General features: G+C 52.9%; 4 protein-coding genes across 5 annotated transcripts in view; 3 read left to right on the top strand and 1 right to left on the bottom strand.

Moving 5' to 3' along the window:
* Nucleotides 1-276: 276 nt before the first annotated feature.
* On the top strand, nucleotides 277-13,035 carry Tfip11 (tuftelin interacting protein 11). Of its 2 annotated transcripts, XM_036171713.1 has the most exons (14): nucleotides 360-856; nucleotides 2,218-2,422; nucleotides 2,703-2,920; nucleotides 4,360-4,513; nucleotides 4,740-4,896; nucleotides 6,099-6,226; nucleotides 6,883-7,035; nucleotides 7,960-8,487; nucleotides 8,568-8,674; nucleotides 8,957-9,125; nucleotides 9,524-9,767; nucleotides 10,099-10,241; nucleotides 10,574-10,739; nucleotides 11,899-13,035. In XM_036171713.1, exons 3-14 carry the CDS (start codon nucleotides 2,712-2,714, stop codon nucleotides 12,252-12,254), a joined length of 2,514 nt encoding a protein of 837 aa, XP_036027606.1. In that variant the 5' UTR covers nucleotides 360-856; nucleotides 2,218-2,422; nucleotides 2,703-2,711; the 3' UTR covers nucleotides 12,255-13,035. The 2 variants fall into 2 exon arrangements, with proteins under 2 accessions (XP_036027605.1, XP_036027606.1); XM_036171712.1 differs by lacking the exon at nucleotides 2,218-2,422 and having other exon boundaries at nucleotides 277-856.
* LOC118572241 (SRR1-like protein) lies at nucleotides 12,307-14,516 on the bottom strand (the record flags this gene model as incomplete). The annotated part of the gene is made up of 4 exons (XM_036171678.1): nucleotides 12,307-12,665; nucleotides 12,961-13,006; nucleotides 13,345-13,499; nucleotides 14,490-14,516. Coding segments are annotated over 4 exons (420 nt in total), but the record flags the coding sequence as incomplete, so codon positions are not given.
* A 656-nt stretch (nucleotides 14,517-15,172) lies between these two features.
* The window catches only part of Hps4 (HPS4 biogenesis of lysosomal organelles complex 3 subunit 2), a 32,958-nt gene continuing 31,839 nt past the window's right edge, over nucleotides 15,173-16,291 (top strand). Inside the window, exon 1 of the mRNA XM_036171677.1 lies at nucleotides 15,173-15,379. Within this exon, the coding sequence (XP_036027570.1) occupies nucleotides 15,173-15,379 (207 nt within the window). The remainder of the gene's footprint in view (nucleotides 15,380-16,291) is intronic.
* The window catches only part of LOC118572570, a 4,272-nt gene continuing 3,969 nt past the window's right edge, over nucleotides 15,989-16,291 (top strand). Inside the window, exon 1 of the mRNA XM_036172291.1 lies at nucleotides 15,989-16,015. Coding sequence (XP_036028184.1) covers nucleotides 15,989-16,015 — 27 coding nt within the window. The remainder of the gene's footprint in view (nucleotides 16,016-16,291) is intronic.

The following is a 16,291-nucleotide window of genomic DNA, read 5'->3' as shown; positions in this document are numbered from 1 at the left end:
CAACCCGCTTTTTCTTCTCCTTAGTTGTTTATCACAGCAACAGAGAAATAACTAGAGAGGAAAATAATAAAACTGTTTCCTAGGAAGAATGTTTGGGCATTCCTTCCGCCCATTCATTCCTTAAAGTGTTTCTGAGTCCACACTCCCTTGTCCTGAAAGAGCCAAGAACAAGGTACTCAGGTCCATAAATCTGTTGTCTTAGTGTCATTATATCTCGGAAGAAAACAGGAACAGGGATTGGCAAAGGAAAACGGACTTATTTACAGCCTGGCCAGAACTGCCTGGAGATAAGTTCTTAGGTTCCTTTGCCCTTCCTGTTTACAGCTTTACAAGAGAAGACGAAACAAAGGCCAGGAGGCATGCATGCAGAGGGGGACGGAACGGAGAAATCTCTCCCGGGATTTTCAAGCTATTCTGCCGGGGTTAGGCCCTTTCCGTTTCGCAACATGGAGTCCAGAGGACACTTTAATTACTCAGGGTCCCGGGACACTGGTTCAGATAGTCTGGGCCCCGCGGTTCTCATCGCGGGTGGCTTTCTTGGAATCAGCCCTTCGCCGCCTTGGGCGGACTGACTCGAGCACCCGACAACGGCGTACCCTTAGCTCAGATGTCTACACGGCCTCAGTTCCGGTGGCAACCGGAAGCAGCAGGGCGGGATCGTGAGTTCTTCCGGCACGCAGACCCGCCCCCTCTCGTGTTAAGTCGCTGCCGGGGCAACAACGCACCATTTCCGTCGCTGGGTGATGTTATTCCGGCGCGCCGGCAGGGCTGCATCCGGGTTTCTGCTGGCGGGCTCCTCGCCGGCTCTCGGACGCTGGGGGAAAGTCGTGTGGACCGCGATCGCTGAACCCTCGAGGTGAGTGGGCGGCAGGGTCGCGGGTGGCGTCCCCGGAGGGCGGGCAGATCCCCTGCGGCGACGGCCCCACGGCCTCCCTGCGCCACGGTCTCCGGCTCTGCTCGCTGCGGGTCCGGGATCAGATGAAGCACCGGGACCCGCCAGCGTCCCGATGCTGACACTAAGTAATCAGCCCCCGTCGCGCTCGTGTTCTGAGCGTCTGCTGGCCGCTGTGGGCTTCTTACCATCTCTGTGCTGGGGAGGCGACTGTATCGTGATCCCGTGGGTCCAGGGCTCCCTGCCTCCTTTGAGAACTTTGCACTCATTTGTGCACTCGTAGCTGAGGTTGGAACTTGTTGAGGTTAACCTGTGCTTAGTGAGGCGGAGCAGGGAGATATGTGTAACTTCTGAGCATTTCCACCCGGCCAGAGGAGGTCCAGATCTCGCTGTACGGAAGACCGCTGTCAGTGGTGATCTGCACACGGTGGCCTCACGTACTGAGGAAGTTAGTGTGCAATGTACCGTGCTGGAGGTTTTGTATGTTATATCCACACGTGATAACCACACACAGAGGCGCTGGTAGAGGTGGGCTGTGGTTTAAGTGTTCCTGATTTTATCCTTCCTTCCTCCCTCCCTCCCTCCCCTTCCTTCCTTCCTTCGTTCTTTCCGATTTTTGGAGACAGGGCTCCTCTTATATGCCCTTGGCTGTCCTGGAACTCGCTCAGTAGACCAGGCTGGACTTGAACTCACAGAGATCTGCCTTTTTCTGCTTCCTGACTGCTGGGGTTTAAGGGGTGTGCCATTAGTCCTGGTGAGGATGCTGGGGTTTTTGTTTGCTTGCTTGCTTTTTTTTTCTTTTGGTTTTTCGAGACAGGGTTTCTCTGTGTAGTTTTGGTGCCTGTCCTGGATTTTGCTCTGTAGACCAGGCTGGCCTCAAACTCACAGAGATCCGCCTGGCTCTGCCTTTCAAGTGCTGGGATTAAAGGCGTGCGCCAACTCCACCAGGTGAGGACGTTGTTTTTTAAGCACCTACTGGGAGTTCAGCTTTTGTTGTTATTTTGTTTGTTTTGAGACCAGGTCTCACTGTGTAGCTCTGGCTGATCTGGGACTCACTATGTAGACCAAGCTGACTTTGAATTTACAGAGATAGACCCTGGTGGGGTGGGGTGGTGGGGTAGGATAGGGGTCAGGGGTAGGGGGGGTGGAGTGGGGGCAGGGGGGTGGGGTGGGGGTAGGGAGATGGTGTTGTCTTTCCAAAGTACCACCTTAATCAGTCCTTACAAGTTCCTTCTGAAACTGACTGTAGCCAGTGGTGCAGTTAGAGAGAGAGATGGCTGAATAGATTCCTGGGTAAAAGAGTGTGTTTATCCCACACTCTATAGGTGCGACTGTGAAGTATCACTCGTAAAGACTGCAGCTTTCCATTACCTCAGACGCTGTTTGGGTTTGGGAGAGAAAACCTGAGTGTTACACTGTCATTCAGTCTCATGAAACAGTATTTCAGAAGACATTCGGAAGTTTCCTTGGGACTCCAAATTGGCTAGATAGAACTCCTAACTGGAAAACCGAGAAGGCTTGGTTTCTAAGGTAGTAACACAGAGCTGTTACTTCTTTCCTGTTGCACTCGCTTGTGATGCTTGACTCTGACAGGGCCATGGCAGTGTGGGTTGTTAGACCTGAGTGGACTGCTGGGACCGACTTCTTTTACTTGTTGCTGGTCACTTTGTCCTGTGTTTAATGGCTACTTTATTGAGTAGTAGCATGAGGCTAATGGGATTTCCTTTGGAGGAAACGGGAATAGAGATTCCCGGGGAATCTTTAGCTGGCCCAGGCTTTCACAGTGCTTTTCTTGTCCCCCTTCCTCTAGTGACCAGCTATGTCGCTGTCCCACTTGTACCGGGACGGGGAAGGCCACCTGGATGATGATGACGACGAGCGTGAGAACTTTGAGATCACAGACTGGGATCTCCAGAATGAGTTCAACCCCAACCGCCAGCGTCACTGGCAGACCAAGGAGGAGGCCACCTATGGGGTGTGGGCTGAGCGTGACTCGGACGAGGAGAGGCCCAGCTTTGGAGGCAAACGGTACTGTTTGCTGGGCTGCATGCCCTGGCTCTAGAGGGTCAGGGAGGCACCCCCAGAAGACTCTTCTCCTGGCATTATTGAGTCCTGTAGCTCCAGCATCTTGCTATGTGTTGCTGAGGTGGTGGCAGGTTCCTCCTCAGCAATGAGTGTGATGACAGTATAGCTTCTTATGGAGAGAGGCATGCTAGTCACCACAGGCATGGCAGCTTTGGAAGCATGCCCTGGTCAAGAGCATTCTCACAGGTCCTGAAGATTAGGGAGGTTAGGGAAGGTCACTCTGGAAAATACTGTTGGCTGAAACCGAAGATAGAAAGTGACTAGGTCCACAGGGAAAGTGTGGTGGTACAGCCTGGGCTACGTAGTAAGACACTGGTGGTACAGCCTGGGCTACATAGTAAGACATTGTCTCACAATCAAAGAAAAAAAAAAAAAGCATGTGTCCCCACACTTGATGACCCTCAGAATTTTTTAATTATACTTGAGATCCCCACCCCTATCCCCACCCCCACCCCCACCAAGAAAGGGATCTTGCAGTATTGGAACTCCCTCTGTAGATCAGGCTGGTCTCAAACTCACAGAGATCTGAGTGCAGGGATCAAAGGCGTGTGCTACCACCACCCACCTAGGATTTTTATCTATCTGGATTTTCCCTCTCCTGTTTGATTTTTACACTTGAAATGTTATCTAAAACAAATGCTGTGTGTGTATTGTTGGGAACTGAACCACTCTCAAGCTAAAAACAGTCTTTTTAGTTGTAAAGGGAGGCCCAGTGGGGTGGTGAAGCAAGTCAAGGTGCTTGCCACTGCCCCATGAGCCTGGCTGGTTGAGTTCAGTCACCAGATCCTGCAGGAAAGGTGAAGAGGAAGAACCATTCCATACAGCTGGCTTCTGACTGTCATTTGCTTGCCGAGGCACATAGGCCCCATCATACACACAATGATAATAACATTTTAAAACTGTCAAAGGGAAGTAAGATTATTACATCTTATTTTGAATTTATAATCAACTATTGACAATGACAAATCTTCAGCTACAGATTCAAATTGAACAGACCCCATAAATGTTAAATGTGGGCTGGAAGATGACTTAGCAGTTAAGATCGAATCCTGCTCTTACAGACCTGAGTTTTTGCCCAGCCTGTCAGCTCACAACTGCCTATAATTCCAGCTTCAGGGGATCTGTGCTTTTGGTTCCTTGGACACCCACACAGTCATGTGCGTAACCACACATAGAGATACTTTTTTTTAAAAATGTTAAACATGAGATTGCTAGAGGCCAGTTTTGAGTCCCTTTTGGAGTTTGGGCATAAGTAAACATTATGTTTTTAAGTGGATCCCATGAAGGCCCTCTCTCTAAGGAGTTCTCTTCTAAGCAGTTCTTAGGACAGCATGCTGCAGAGATGTTCTCTATAGACTTGGGGGATTTGTGTCTGTCTGCAGGGCCCGAGACTATTCTGCGCCCGTCAACTTCATCAGCGCAGGGCTCAAGAAAGGGGCGGCTGAGGAAGTGGACTCTGAGGACTCTGATGATGATGAGAAGCCCACAAAACAGGAGGACTTTCCAAAGGATTTGGGACCAAAGAAGTTAAAGACGGTAGGTCTTGCAGGGTAGTCCCCAGGGGGCACCCATCGGAGGTCACCCGTGCAGGGCTTCCTCGACAGGGAGAAGCCCGGCGGGCACCCATGTGTGTGCTGTCCCCCTGGGTCCACTACAGCTTTTCATAATGCACTCTAGCTGCAGGCTGTTCTCTCGTTGGCCCGAGTCCCTTGTATCGTTCTGTGTTTCTCTCTCACCCTCGCTCATCTTGCCTTCTTCACAGGGTGGCAATTTTAAGCCCAGCCAGAAAGGCTTTGCCGGAGGCACCAAGTCCTTCATGGACTTTGGCAGCTGGGAGAGACACACGAAGGGGATTGGGCAGAAGCTGCTGCAGAAGATGGGCTATGTCCCCGGCCGGGGCCTGGGGAAGAACGCACAAGGTGAGGCTGCGGCCCAGGAGGAGGGGCAGGGCAGGGAGGGCTCACCGCATCTGCCTTTTCCCTCTAGGGAGCCTGTCAAGTATGGCCTGATCTCAGTGCGTCAGGCCCTGCGAAGGATGCTTGAACTCAAAACCAAACACAATGGCTGTTAACTCTGCAGCTGGGTTTGGCAGCGTGGCCACGTGTGTTCCCCAGCTGCCTGGCTTCCTCAGAATGAAGTAGTTGTTTAAGGGGGAAGGAAAGTGTTGGGGTCTGAAGTGGCTGCAGATAACTGCTAATATTTCAGAGTTGGACAGTTTCACCGAGAACTCCAGATTTTGCCCGGCAGGAGTTGGGCTGCTTCCCAGCTGCCTCTGGAGCTGCGTGAGGTCTTAAAGATGTGTCCTCCGCTCCCTGTGGCCTGCCAAGTGACCATTATGTGAGCCTGCTGGCTCTGAAGGCTCAGCTCTGTATTCCCTGCTTCTGTAGTCTTTCTCAGTCAGCAACTCAGTGCCAGCTAGGTCAGTGTGCAGCATGGCGGCCTTCACCAGCTGAGGATGTGCCTGCTGCTGCTGGCTGACCAGAGCCATGTTCCCCACACCATCCTTATTGAGAAACAGCCCCTGGTATACATAGCTCATCATCACCTTGGCCCCGAGCCAGGAGGAGCAAGAACTTGGTCTTTTCCAGCCGGGACTGGGTCCAGTGTAATTCGCACCCGGGGCCACCCACGTTCATCTCAGTGGTGCTAAGACTGCTGGAAAGAGGGTGGCAGAGCATCTGTGAGGTTCCAACAGTGCTGAGGGGAGATGGAAGGGAAACCTGGGAGCAGCGGGAATCCTCATGAAATGCTGTGGTGTTTATTTCCAGGACTTAGCCATGTTATAAACGTTCATTGCAGGCTGTGTGAGCCCCTTACCAGTCCACAGTGTCCTTCAGCCAGTCAGCTCCTGAGTTACTCACCACACAGGCTTCTGAATGCCGGCAGTGGACAGGGCATAGGGCTGCATCCTCAGAAGTGGTCCGTTTCCTACTCATCTACAGGCTCCATGTTCCGAAGTGATGTCACTCCTCAAGTCTTGGAGCGTGGCACTGTCCTGAGCACAGGGTCCTGTCCCGAGTAGTGGTGTGCTGTGGGGTGAGGAGCAGGCGGTGTTTTCTTAGTGGTGTCTTCACATAGGTTGCCAAGATCTGAAAAGTGTCTTTCACCTATCCTTGCTCAGGTATCATCAACCCCATTGAAGCCAAACAGAGAAAAGGCAAAGGAGCTGTGGGGGCCTACGGCTCAGAGCGGACCACTCAGTCTCTGCAGGACTTCCCCGTGGCCGACTCGGAGGAAGAGGCTGAAGAGGTACTGAGAAGGCAGGCGTATGAGTGGCTCGTGGCTGGGACCATTCCAGACGGCAGTTCCTCATGGGCTGTGCGTTCTGATGGCCTTTGGGGTCACCACACACCTGCTTGTGTGACAGGCCCTGCTGGGGGCTCAGTGTGCAGCCAGTGGCTGAGTGCTGCCCTAGGCTTGGGTGTGTGTGAGGCGGGTAGGGTGGGAACTGGCATGCTGCGCTGTTGTGGTCTGACTGCAGATTGGGCTCTGCTCAGAGACAGCCCTGCATGAGACTGGGTGCTGTGATTCCTGCACAGCTGCAACTCCGGATACTCGAAAGAAATGACAGGTTAAAGCCGAGTGCGAAATAAAAACGGCAGTCACGCCACTGACTTGAGGGTCGTGTCCTCGCTCAGGCTGCCCTCTGCTCACCATTTTCTGTGGGGGCTCTGCCTGGTGGGGCCAGTGCTTTCTAATCCTTTGTGCTGTTTCTGAGTTCTGCATGAGTCAGTGAGGACCAGCAAAGCTTTGCCCTTCCTTCTGGGCACCTGCCCTGGCATCTCACACCTGTGCTGTACAGGGGTGCTGGGAAGTGATGCTTGGTGGTCCAGCAAGGCCTTGCTTGGTCCTGGCTGCTGTGGAAGAGGCTCTTCCTGTTCTCACTCTGCGTCCCTCTGCCTCAGGAATTTCAGAAGGAGCTGAGCCAGTGGAGGAAAGACCCAAGTGGGAGCAAGAAGAAGCCAAAGTACTCTTACAAGACTGTGGAGGAGCTGAAGGCCAAGGGTAGGATCAGCAAGAAGCTCACAGCACCTCAGAAGGAGCTGTCTCAGGTCAAGGTATGAAGGCTTCATATTGGTCCCTGTCCGTCCTCTGAGGTCTGATAACTAGGTTACTCGTGTGTGTGTGTGTGTGTGTGTGTGTGTGTGTGTGTGTGTGTGTGTGTGTGCGCGTTGCTTCCCTTTCTCTTTCCCAAGACAGAATCTCACCGTGTAACCTAGGCTGGCCTAGAATTCTTAGCCCAGGTTGGCCTCAGATCCTCAGTCCTCCCCACACCTCCTGGCATTGGGATTCCAGTGCATGGCCTTCTCAGTCCAGTTCTTCTGCTTCTGGCCCTTCATGGCACAACAGTGATCAGGGCAAGCGCAGTGCTCCCACTGCCTGGAGCTCATGCCCAGTGAATCCAGTAACAGTTCTTACAGAAAGTACTCAGCAAGCACAGACCTGCCAGGCCCTGCCTTCCACCCTAAGCACTGCAAAGCAGCCCACCTCCCCATGCAGACCACTGTAGTGAGCATAGCTCCTAACCTTGGGGACGCTGTTCAGCCTGCAGCTTCCTTTGCTTTGTTTTGGGTTCTCTGTTTGTAGGTAAACTTTGCTCTTTGTTTGAGACCCAGGAGAGGGCTCCTGGGAGTGCAGCAAGCCAGCAGGGAAGGCATGTTGACTGGCTGGGAGCCAGGAGAGAGACCTCTCTTTTAAGGACTTCTGACTTGGGGTTCCGACAGGTCCACAGGTGTCAGGCTTGTCGTAGTTGTGAATGAAGTGAGAGGTTTGGGACAGCTGGGATGGGGGACTGCTCCCCGTCGGTGTCGGACAGCAGTTGTGGAAGCTGCCCGTCATGGTTCCGTATGGGGTAGTGTGGCGTGGCAGCTGCAGCCTGTGGTAGGCAGCTCTGCCCACTAGCAGGGCTCCCCATACTTGGCCAGCGTCCTGTCTCCCTGCTTGTGGGGGCTGACAGGTGGCGCCCTGCCACTCTTTCCTAGGTGATCGACATGACAGGCCGGGAGCAGAAGGTGTACTACAGTTACAGCCAGATCAGCCACAAGCACAGCGTGCCCGATGAGGGGCTGCCGTTACTGGCACAGCTGCCTCCCACAGCTGGCAAGGAAGCCAAGGTGCCAGGCTTTGCACTGCCTGAGCTTGAGCACAACCTGCAGCTGCTCATTGAGCGCACAGAGCAGGAGATCATCCAGAGCGACCGTCAGCTGCAGTACGAGCGGGACATGGTGGTCAGCCTGTCCCACGAGCTTGAGAAGACCGCCGAGGTCCTAGCCCACGAGGAGCGTGTCATCTCCAACCTCAGCAAGGTGCTAGCCTTGGTGGAGGAGTGTGAGCGCCGCATGCAGCCTCATGGCACTGACCCCCTCACGCTGGACGAGTGTGCCCGCATCTTCGAGACACTGCAGGACAAGTACTATGAGGAGTACCGCCTGGCGGACCGAGCAGATCTTGCTGTGGCCATCGTCTACCCACTTGTGAAGGACTACTTCAAGGACTGGCACCCCCTCGAGGTGAGCTAGGGTGCAGCCTGCAGCTTGGGCAAGGGCATGGTTACTGAGGTGGGAAGGCTGATGATGTCACTGTTCTGCAGGATGGCAGCTATGGCACCCAGATCATCTCCAAGTGGAAGAGCCTCTTGGAGAACGACCAGCTTCTGTCTCACAGCAGCCAGGACCTGTCCTCGGACGCCTTCCACAGGTGCCAGGGGCCCCACCCCACTGTGTCCCCTTGCCTCCCCGAGGAGCAGGACTCCTGCCTCTGCTCCAGGCTGGCACTGCTCTGGGGGTTGAAGGCATGCTCGCTCACATGTGTTACGTCCTGAGCGTCCAGGAGCTGGGCTGACCCTGAGAGGAACGTTGAGGAGCTCAAGGCATCACGGGAGCCCCTGTGGGGACTGGCCTGAAGTTTCCTGAGTGGGTCTGTGGGTGGCACACTTTGAAACCAACACTGGCTGACCAGCTGCCCTTGCCTCTCTCACAGGCTCATGTGGGAGGTCTGGATGCCTTTTGTTCGGAATGTTGTCAACCAGTGGCAACCCAGGAACTGTGAGCCGATGGTTGACTTCCTGGACAGCTGGGCACACATCATCCCTGTGTGGATCCTGGACAATATCCTGGACCAGCTCATCTTCCCCAAGCTGCAGAAGGAGGTAGGACAGAGCCCTGTCTCTTCTCACCTACCACCTCTGCCACTAGACTGCTGGGATTGGAGGACTCTGTTAACACAGCTGGTGTCCTACAGTCGTCCTTCCAGCCTTTCCCCGAGTACCCCCTTCCCACCGCCCTCAAGAGGGAGTTCATTTCCTCAGTGCCTTTAGTGAACCTTGAGCCATGCTGAGGTTGGAGTCGGAGGCATGAGTGTTTTTTTTCCTCTGTGGAGGGACCTAGAGTACAAAATGCCTGCCACTTACCTCCATGTTGGATTTTGCCCTCCACATACACATCAAGGACTGTGGCCCTTGGTCAGGACACACACACCTCTTTCCTAAGGACAGCACTGGTGTGTTCAACTGTCTGCACTGCTTACCCTTCTCCATTTGTCCTGCAGGTGGACAACTGGAACCCCTTGACAGACACTGTTCCCATCCATTCGTGGATCCATCCGTGGCTGCCCCTCATGCAGGCCCGCCTGGAGCCGCTCTACTCCCCTGTCCGCAGCAAGCTGTCCAGCGCGCTGCAGAAATGGCACCCCAGTGATGCCTCAGCCAAGCTCATCCTGCAGCCTTGGAAAGAGGTCCTCACCCCCGGTTCCTGGGAGGCCTTCATGCTCAGGAACATTGTGCCCAAGTTGGGTAAGGAGACAGAGCCGTGTGGGCAATGTGGGGTTTGCTCAGTGTTCCACCACCAGGTGTACTGCTTTGGCAGAGGTGGAAGAGCAGTGGAGCCAGGGCCTTCCTGCTGTCTCTTCATCACTGTGACCAAGGTCTGCAGTGATGACTCTGGGCTCTCTGTGCCTTGTGGTTTTCCTGACGGGGCCAGAAAGCCACTGGCTTCTTAAGTGCTTGTGAATCCTGGGGTGGAAGGAAGGATCTGACCAGAGACTGAAGAGTCTGCTGGATAGCAGCACTCTGTACTTCCATGACTGCACTGTGGAAGCTGAGCCAGGGACCACCTCTCTTGCAGGCATGTGCCTGGGTGAGCTTGTCATCAACCCCCACCAGCAGCATATGGACGCCTTCTACTGGGTGATGGACTGGGAAGGGATGATTTCTGTCTCCAGCCTGGTGGGGCTGCTGGAGAAGCATTTCTTCCCCAAGTGGCTTCAGGTGCGTTGTGTGGTCCAGGAGGGACATGGTGGGGTGGTGAGAACCTCAGAGTCCTCAGTGCCCATTGCTATCTAGGCATAATACTGCCTCATCTCAGCTCCTCACAGAACCTGTCTGGAGATGTGGAGCTTAAGGCTCAGCAGGTGTAGGCCACAGACAGGCTCCAGATTCTACAAGTAACTGCTAGATGCTGCAGCTGTGTGAGCCCTGTAGTGTGAGCTGTGGGGAGGAACAGCATTGCATACAGTGGGGACCCTCTACTCCCACCTCTGTGGGCCAGCGTCTTTCCAGTGTTGGCCACTGGCTCAGTCAGAGTCCTGTGTCCTTTGCAGGTGTTGTGCTCCTGGCTCAGTAACAGCCCTAATTACGAGGAGATCACCAAGTGGTACCTGGGCTGGAAATCCATGTTCTCAGACCAGGTGCTGGCACACCCCTCCGTCAAGGACAAGTTCAACGAAGCACTTGATATCATGAACAGGGCCGTGTCCTCCAATGTGGGTGAGTGGGGCTCCTGTGGGGATGTCCTGGACCTGGTCCCTAAACATGACATTGTCTCTGTGAGGCCAGCCCAAGCGTAACTACACTCTCTGGACAGTGTCTAGTGGACTCAGCTACTTACTTACAGAGGCCGACAGGCGTGGGGTCTGACTCCAGGTAGCCTTCCTACACTGCTGTGCAGACAGCACATGGTGCTCCGTTTTCCGAGTGATGCTGTGTTTGACAGTATTGGTGGGCTACGTGGGCTACAATGGCTGAGTGCATGTCCGTGGCACCTGGCAGCTGGGTCCTTGTGTGTCACTGCTTGCTGTGGAGGCCCAGGGCTGCTGTGTTGCAAAGGTCATGTTGCTGAGCTCTAAGTGGATTGAAGGTGTTCAGAACAGGAGCAAGGGTGTTACCACTTAAACCTTATACACAACACAGGCCTCTCCTTGCTGTGTGTTAGCTCTTGGTGAGGCCCAGTGCTTATGGAGGGCTACGTGGCTCTGCGGTGGCAGCTGGGATGGGAGTTGCCATCTCCTTTAACCCATCTCCACCTTGTCCACGCCAGACCATGTTCCCAGAATTCTTTCCCTGTACCTCTCACAACTTAGCATTTGGTTCACCCTATGATCCTTCAAGTAGCCATACTCTGGCTCCCTAAATATAGTTGCCTTTTTTTTTTTAAAAATTTAAGTTGTGTTTATGTGTGTGTCTGGAGGGGACTGTTGTACACATGAGTGCAGTGCTAGGGACCCAGAAGAAGGTATCGGATCCCATGGATCTGGAGTTAGTTTTGGGCCAGCTGAAGTGAGTCCTGGGAATCAAACTGGATTCTCTGCAAGCATAAGACATACTCCTAACCAATGAGCTATCTCCAACCCCCGTTTTTCATTTTTTGAGGGCAGGGGCCTCTGTAGCTATGTTAGACTATGAGGTAGTCTTGTGGACGGTGATTTTAGAGGGCCACCTCTGGGTCCACATCTCATCTGATACAGGTTTTCTTCTGATATTTGTTATCTGCTACAAGTTCCCAGACCAATTTTGTGGTACTGTCCCAAGCACACAGTGATCATGGATTGGTGTCTGGGTCCTTAGGCAGAGTTGCCTCAGTGAGTCACACGTCCGTGTCATCATAATGCATGTTGGGGTCACCTCTCCTCACCACCCTCCCTTTCAGGTGCCTACATGCAGCCAGGTGCGCGAGAGAACATTGCCTACCTCACCCACACAGAGCGCAGAAAGGACTTCCAGTATGAGGCCATGCAGGAGCGCCGTGAGGCTGAGAACATGGCTCAGAGGGGCATCGGTGTGGCTGCCAGCTCCGTGCCCATGAACTTTAAGGACCTCATTGAGACCAAGGCGGAGGAGCACAACATCGTGTTCATGCCTGTCATTGGCAAGCGGCATGAGGGCAAGCAGCTCTACACCTTTGGCCGCATCGTCATCTACATCGACCGGGGTGTGGTGTTCGTGCAGGGCGAGAAGACTTGGGTGCCCACCTCCCTGCAGAGCCTCATAGACATGGCCAAGTAGACATCAGAGCCCCGCACCGGACAGGTGTGAATAAACAGCACTTTAAACCAACTTCACAAATAATGGCTCTATTTGGGAGACCAAGGCCACCAGGGCAGGATGTGATGTGATGTGATCTCACCATCCTGGGTTGTATTCCTGGCCTGGCACAGGAGATGGCATGGTCTGCACCAGGCTCCTGGCCCAGGCTGCAGGTACTGCCCGCAATACCAGCTGAGCTCAGTCTGTCTGTTTCCTGATGATCTCCAGGTCCTCACAGTCCTGGTAATCAGGCTCTTCCTGAGATGCCCACAGGTCTCTGGGCAGTCTCTCCAGCTTCAGGAGAGGGAACCAGTGGACAGAGATGTCATTAAAAGTGTCCATGTACTGCGGAGTCTGAGGCAGTGGGAGCTCCTCCAGGCTTTTCAGAATCTGAGCAGAGGTCCAGACACAGGCATTAGGCATGACCCTGCTCTCTTGCCATACCTTTCCCTTTGGTGGCCACCCTATTGTCCTTTTGAAACTACGCAATGGGGATTTGTATTTCAATGCTTTTCAGTCCCAAAGGCAATGGAATGCTGGACTCACCCCGAGAATGAAGGGAATTGGGCACTGACTGGTTCCAGGGAAGCCCCTGCCAGTACATTATGCTTTGTGTGCTCAGAAACATCAACGGGGAGTGTGGCTTTTCATCCCCACCCTCTCCCTGGCTACTCCGCCAAGATACCTTCTCAATGTAGGCATAATTTTTCTGCAGAATCCTCGCCAACAACCTAGAAATAAAAACATATATACACAATTAGGAAGTATATGGATGGTTCTTTCTTGATGAGCTCAGAAAGGGTTGGCGGATGTGGAATGAGATGCCCCAGGCAGGCGGTCACAGTGAAGAGGGTGGCACAGGCAGGCACTTGGAAGCAGATCAAGACTGTGGTCTTTGCACTTGAAAAACATGGCTGCTGAAACACACCGTCCCCCAGAAAAGAATTCATTTGCAGATTCCGTAAGTGCTTTAAGCTGGACCCAGGGTTTGGACCCAGGTCTAGCCTTAAACCTTTTACCCAGTTCCTTATGGGGAAAGCCTTTCTGCCTGCAGGTGGGTCTGGCTTACCTTTCCTCGAGGCCTTGGAAACTGTTGCCAATGATGACTATCCTGGAAAGTGCATCTATGGACCAGTTGCTCCACAGCAGATTGTTGTACAGAGCTGTACCACAGTGTGGCATGTAGAAGACAGTGGGCTGGCCTTGGATACTGTGCTTGCCTTCCTGTGGAAGCAGAATGGCTGCTAAGGAGCTGTGGCATGGCTGTGAGTGATGTAAATGTGAGCTAGATGGCTGTACAGGAACGGAACCCAAGCTCACTTTATTCCATGTTATGGTTGTTCCCATGTCCTACATTCCAGAACCCTGTATCACTGCAGATCCTCTTCCACAGTGGGGTCAGTCACTCCTTAACAGCTGTCTGGCCACACCTCCCTCTCCCCGCAGCTTCCCTTCTGTAAGGCATGAGCATGTTGGTTTTCCTGTGGCTGGCCTCCCACAGGAGCTGCTGTGGTCTTGGACACAGCCCTCGAGCTCTTGGTGCACTGCTAACCTGCTGCTCAGCTTGGTCCCTACAGCTTATTAGGTGCCTCGTGCCTCAGGCCCCCACTTCATTTGCTCCGTACAAAGCCTGCACTCAAAGGCTGGGTCTGAAGTGAGTGCTGTAGGGTCTCCCCACTCACTGCTCAGGTGACGTGGCTGAGACCATCCTGGGCTCCAGAGACCTTGTCAAAGCCAGGAGAGGCAGGGTCAAGGTGCTTGGAACTAGAGTTACAGATGGTTGTGAGCCTCACATGGGTGTTGGGAATCTTTTTTGTTTTGTTTTTGTTTTGTTTTTCGAGACAGGGTTTCTCTGTGTAGCTTTGGTGCCTTTCCTGGATCTCACTCTGTAGACCAGGCTGGCCTCGAACTCAACAGATCCCACCTAGCTCTGCCTCCCAAGTGCTGGGATTAAAGGTGTGTACCACCACCGCCCTGGCTGGGTGTTGGGAATCTTAAGAGCAACCAGTGCTCTTAACAGCTGAATCATCTCTCCAGCCCTGGACTTAAATGGTTTTGCAAAACCTAATACTAGTTCATCGTGCTTATTCAGGTTTTCATGGTGGGTCTAAAATGAAACTGACTATCAGTTTCCGATGGTTCTAGGAAGGCTAGCACGCTGGGGCCAGGTGAGGCACTGGCAGAGGTGGGTGATGAGGAGATGAAAACACCTACCTCATTCTCACTGAGAACAGTCACCCCGAGGGGTCAGGTGTTCTAGACAGGCACAGTCACACAGCTTCACAGAGTCAAACAAATGCAACATAAACAAAGTAACACACCTTACAACAATATTCTACAACACACTGGGAATGGAACTCCAGTTCTTGGAGGAGCAGCAAGTGCTCTAAACTGATGAGCCATCTCTCCAGTCCCTGCCCCTGAACTTTGGATTCTTTTGTGTCCGCGCGATTATAGGCATAGACCACCAAGCCCAGCTGTGGCTTTTTTTTAATTTTTTTTTTTTTATGGTGATTAAAAATGTAAAATCTGCCTGGGTGGTGTTGGTGCACACCATTAATCCTAGCACTGGGGAGGCAGAGGCAGGGGGATCTAGGTCTACATGGGGTGGGTTCCAGCACAGTCAGGGCTGCACAATAAGACACTGCCTTAACAACAACAGCAAAACCAAAGCATGCACAATCATCTGGCCAGACAGCTCAGCAGGTCAAAGCACAAGCCTGAATTAAATCTCTGGAACCTGTCACAGAAGAGAAAATTGGCTCCCAGAATGGTCCTCTGATCTCCACACAGGTGCTACGGTGCAGGTGCCCAACTCCCACATGAGCACACAGAAACGCATACGATAGTCATCACAAAAAATTAAAAAATAGAAGAACTATTTTCAGCCTGGGAAAATGGGAAGCAGATGCTGGTATGTAAAGAGCAATCAGGTCAAACGTTGCCTGCTTCTCCCACAGACCCTTTTGGACCAACAGGAACTGCTCTGTGGCCAACTTGCTGGAGTTGTGCGCTGCCTGTGGGACCTTTCTGGTACCCCGCCCACGCTTATCCGTCTGCGGAAGCTTAAGTTTGCTGTCAGAGTGGATGGCGACTACCTGTGGGTAAGTTAAATCTGAAGACACGGAGTTGGTCCTGGAGTGTTATGAGGACAACCTGTGCTCTTCCGGTGACCTCAGTGCTCTCTGAACACTGCTGTGATGGAAGGGGAGAGCCTCCCAGGACTGACCATGCCAAGCATGTGCTCTGCCCCTGAGCTACACCACAGCCCCCTCCAAAACACATAAGATATGCCCTGCTCTGGATGTGGCAGATTTCTTTCATATTATTTTTACTTATTTATACTTGCACATGTCTGGTGTATGCATGCATATGTGCATGTATGTGTGCATGTATATGTGTACACATGTATATGTATATGGAGACCCAGTTTGTAGCACACCTAATACTTTTCCTTGGTTCCTGCGGTTCTCCATTTTGATGGTGTCCAGTCGGTGTTTTCTTCTGTTGCCTACTGTTTTGGTTTCCAATTTTTAAAAAAAGTTTGATTGTTTTTGTTTCTCACTTTCTGTTTCTAGTCTCACCTGGGTTTCTGTTTGTGGGTGGTGTGAGTGGAGGTCAAGGGTAATTTTTTCCCCATCTGGTTATCCAGCATTCCTGTGCCATTGATGAGTTCCCTAAGCACCTTTGTCATAAGTCAGGTGACTGTGAGCATGGGTCTGGGTCTCAAGGAAGATTCAGCAAGTCCTGCATGCTGTGATTTCTGTAGTTTTGTGTGAGTTGGGATGGTCAGTGTCTATCCCAAAGTCAATCCCTTTCCCAGTGTGCAGTTGGTTTGTGGGTGTGACCAGGAGTCCTGAGTGCAGAGACCGCTCCTAGGGTGGGGGTGGGGGTCCCACTTCATACCACAGGCCAACCTGGGCTTCTCTCTGTCCAGGTTCCTTGATGATGTCACATTTCTAGTGACTTCCTTCCATCCCCTTGGTTCTAAGGCACCTAGCACTGGCAGGCTCACA

This window comes from Onychomys torridus, chromosome 22 (genome assembly GCF_903995425.1).
Source record: "Onychomys torridus chromosome 22, mOncTor1.1, whole genome shotgun sequence".
NCBI classification, from domain to species: domain Eukaryota; kingdom Metazoa; phylum Chordata; class Mammalia; order Rodentia; family Cricetidae; genus Onychomys; species Onychomys torridus.
The sequence above is the reverse complement of the archived record's forward strand: the minus strand, read 5'-3'. Positions and strand labels throughout refer to the sequence as shown.

What these genes read in the sequence shown, in the direction of transcription:
- Tfip11 (XM_036171712.1), top strand. Translation starts at nt 2,712, where the DNA reads ATGTCGCTGTCCCACTTGTACCGGGACGGGGAAGGCCACCTGGATGAT. An exon ending in CCTGGGGAAGAACGCACAAG is followed by an intron (nt 4,897 to 6,098) that starts GTGAGGCTGCGG and finishes ATCCTTGCTCAG; the next exon opens with GTATCATCAACCCCATTGAA. An exon ending in TCTTCCCCAAGTGGCTTCAG is followed by an intron (nt 10,242 to 10,573) that starts GTGCGTTGTGTG and finishes TGTCCTTTGCAG; the next exon opens with GTGTTGTGCTCCTGGCTCAG.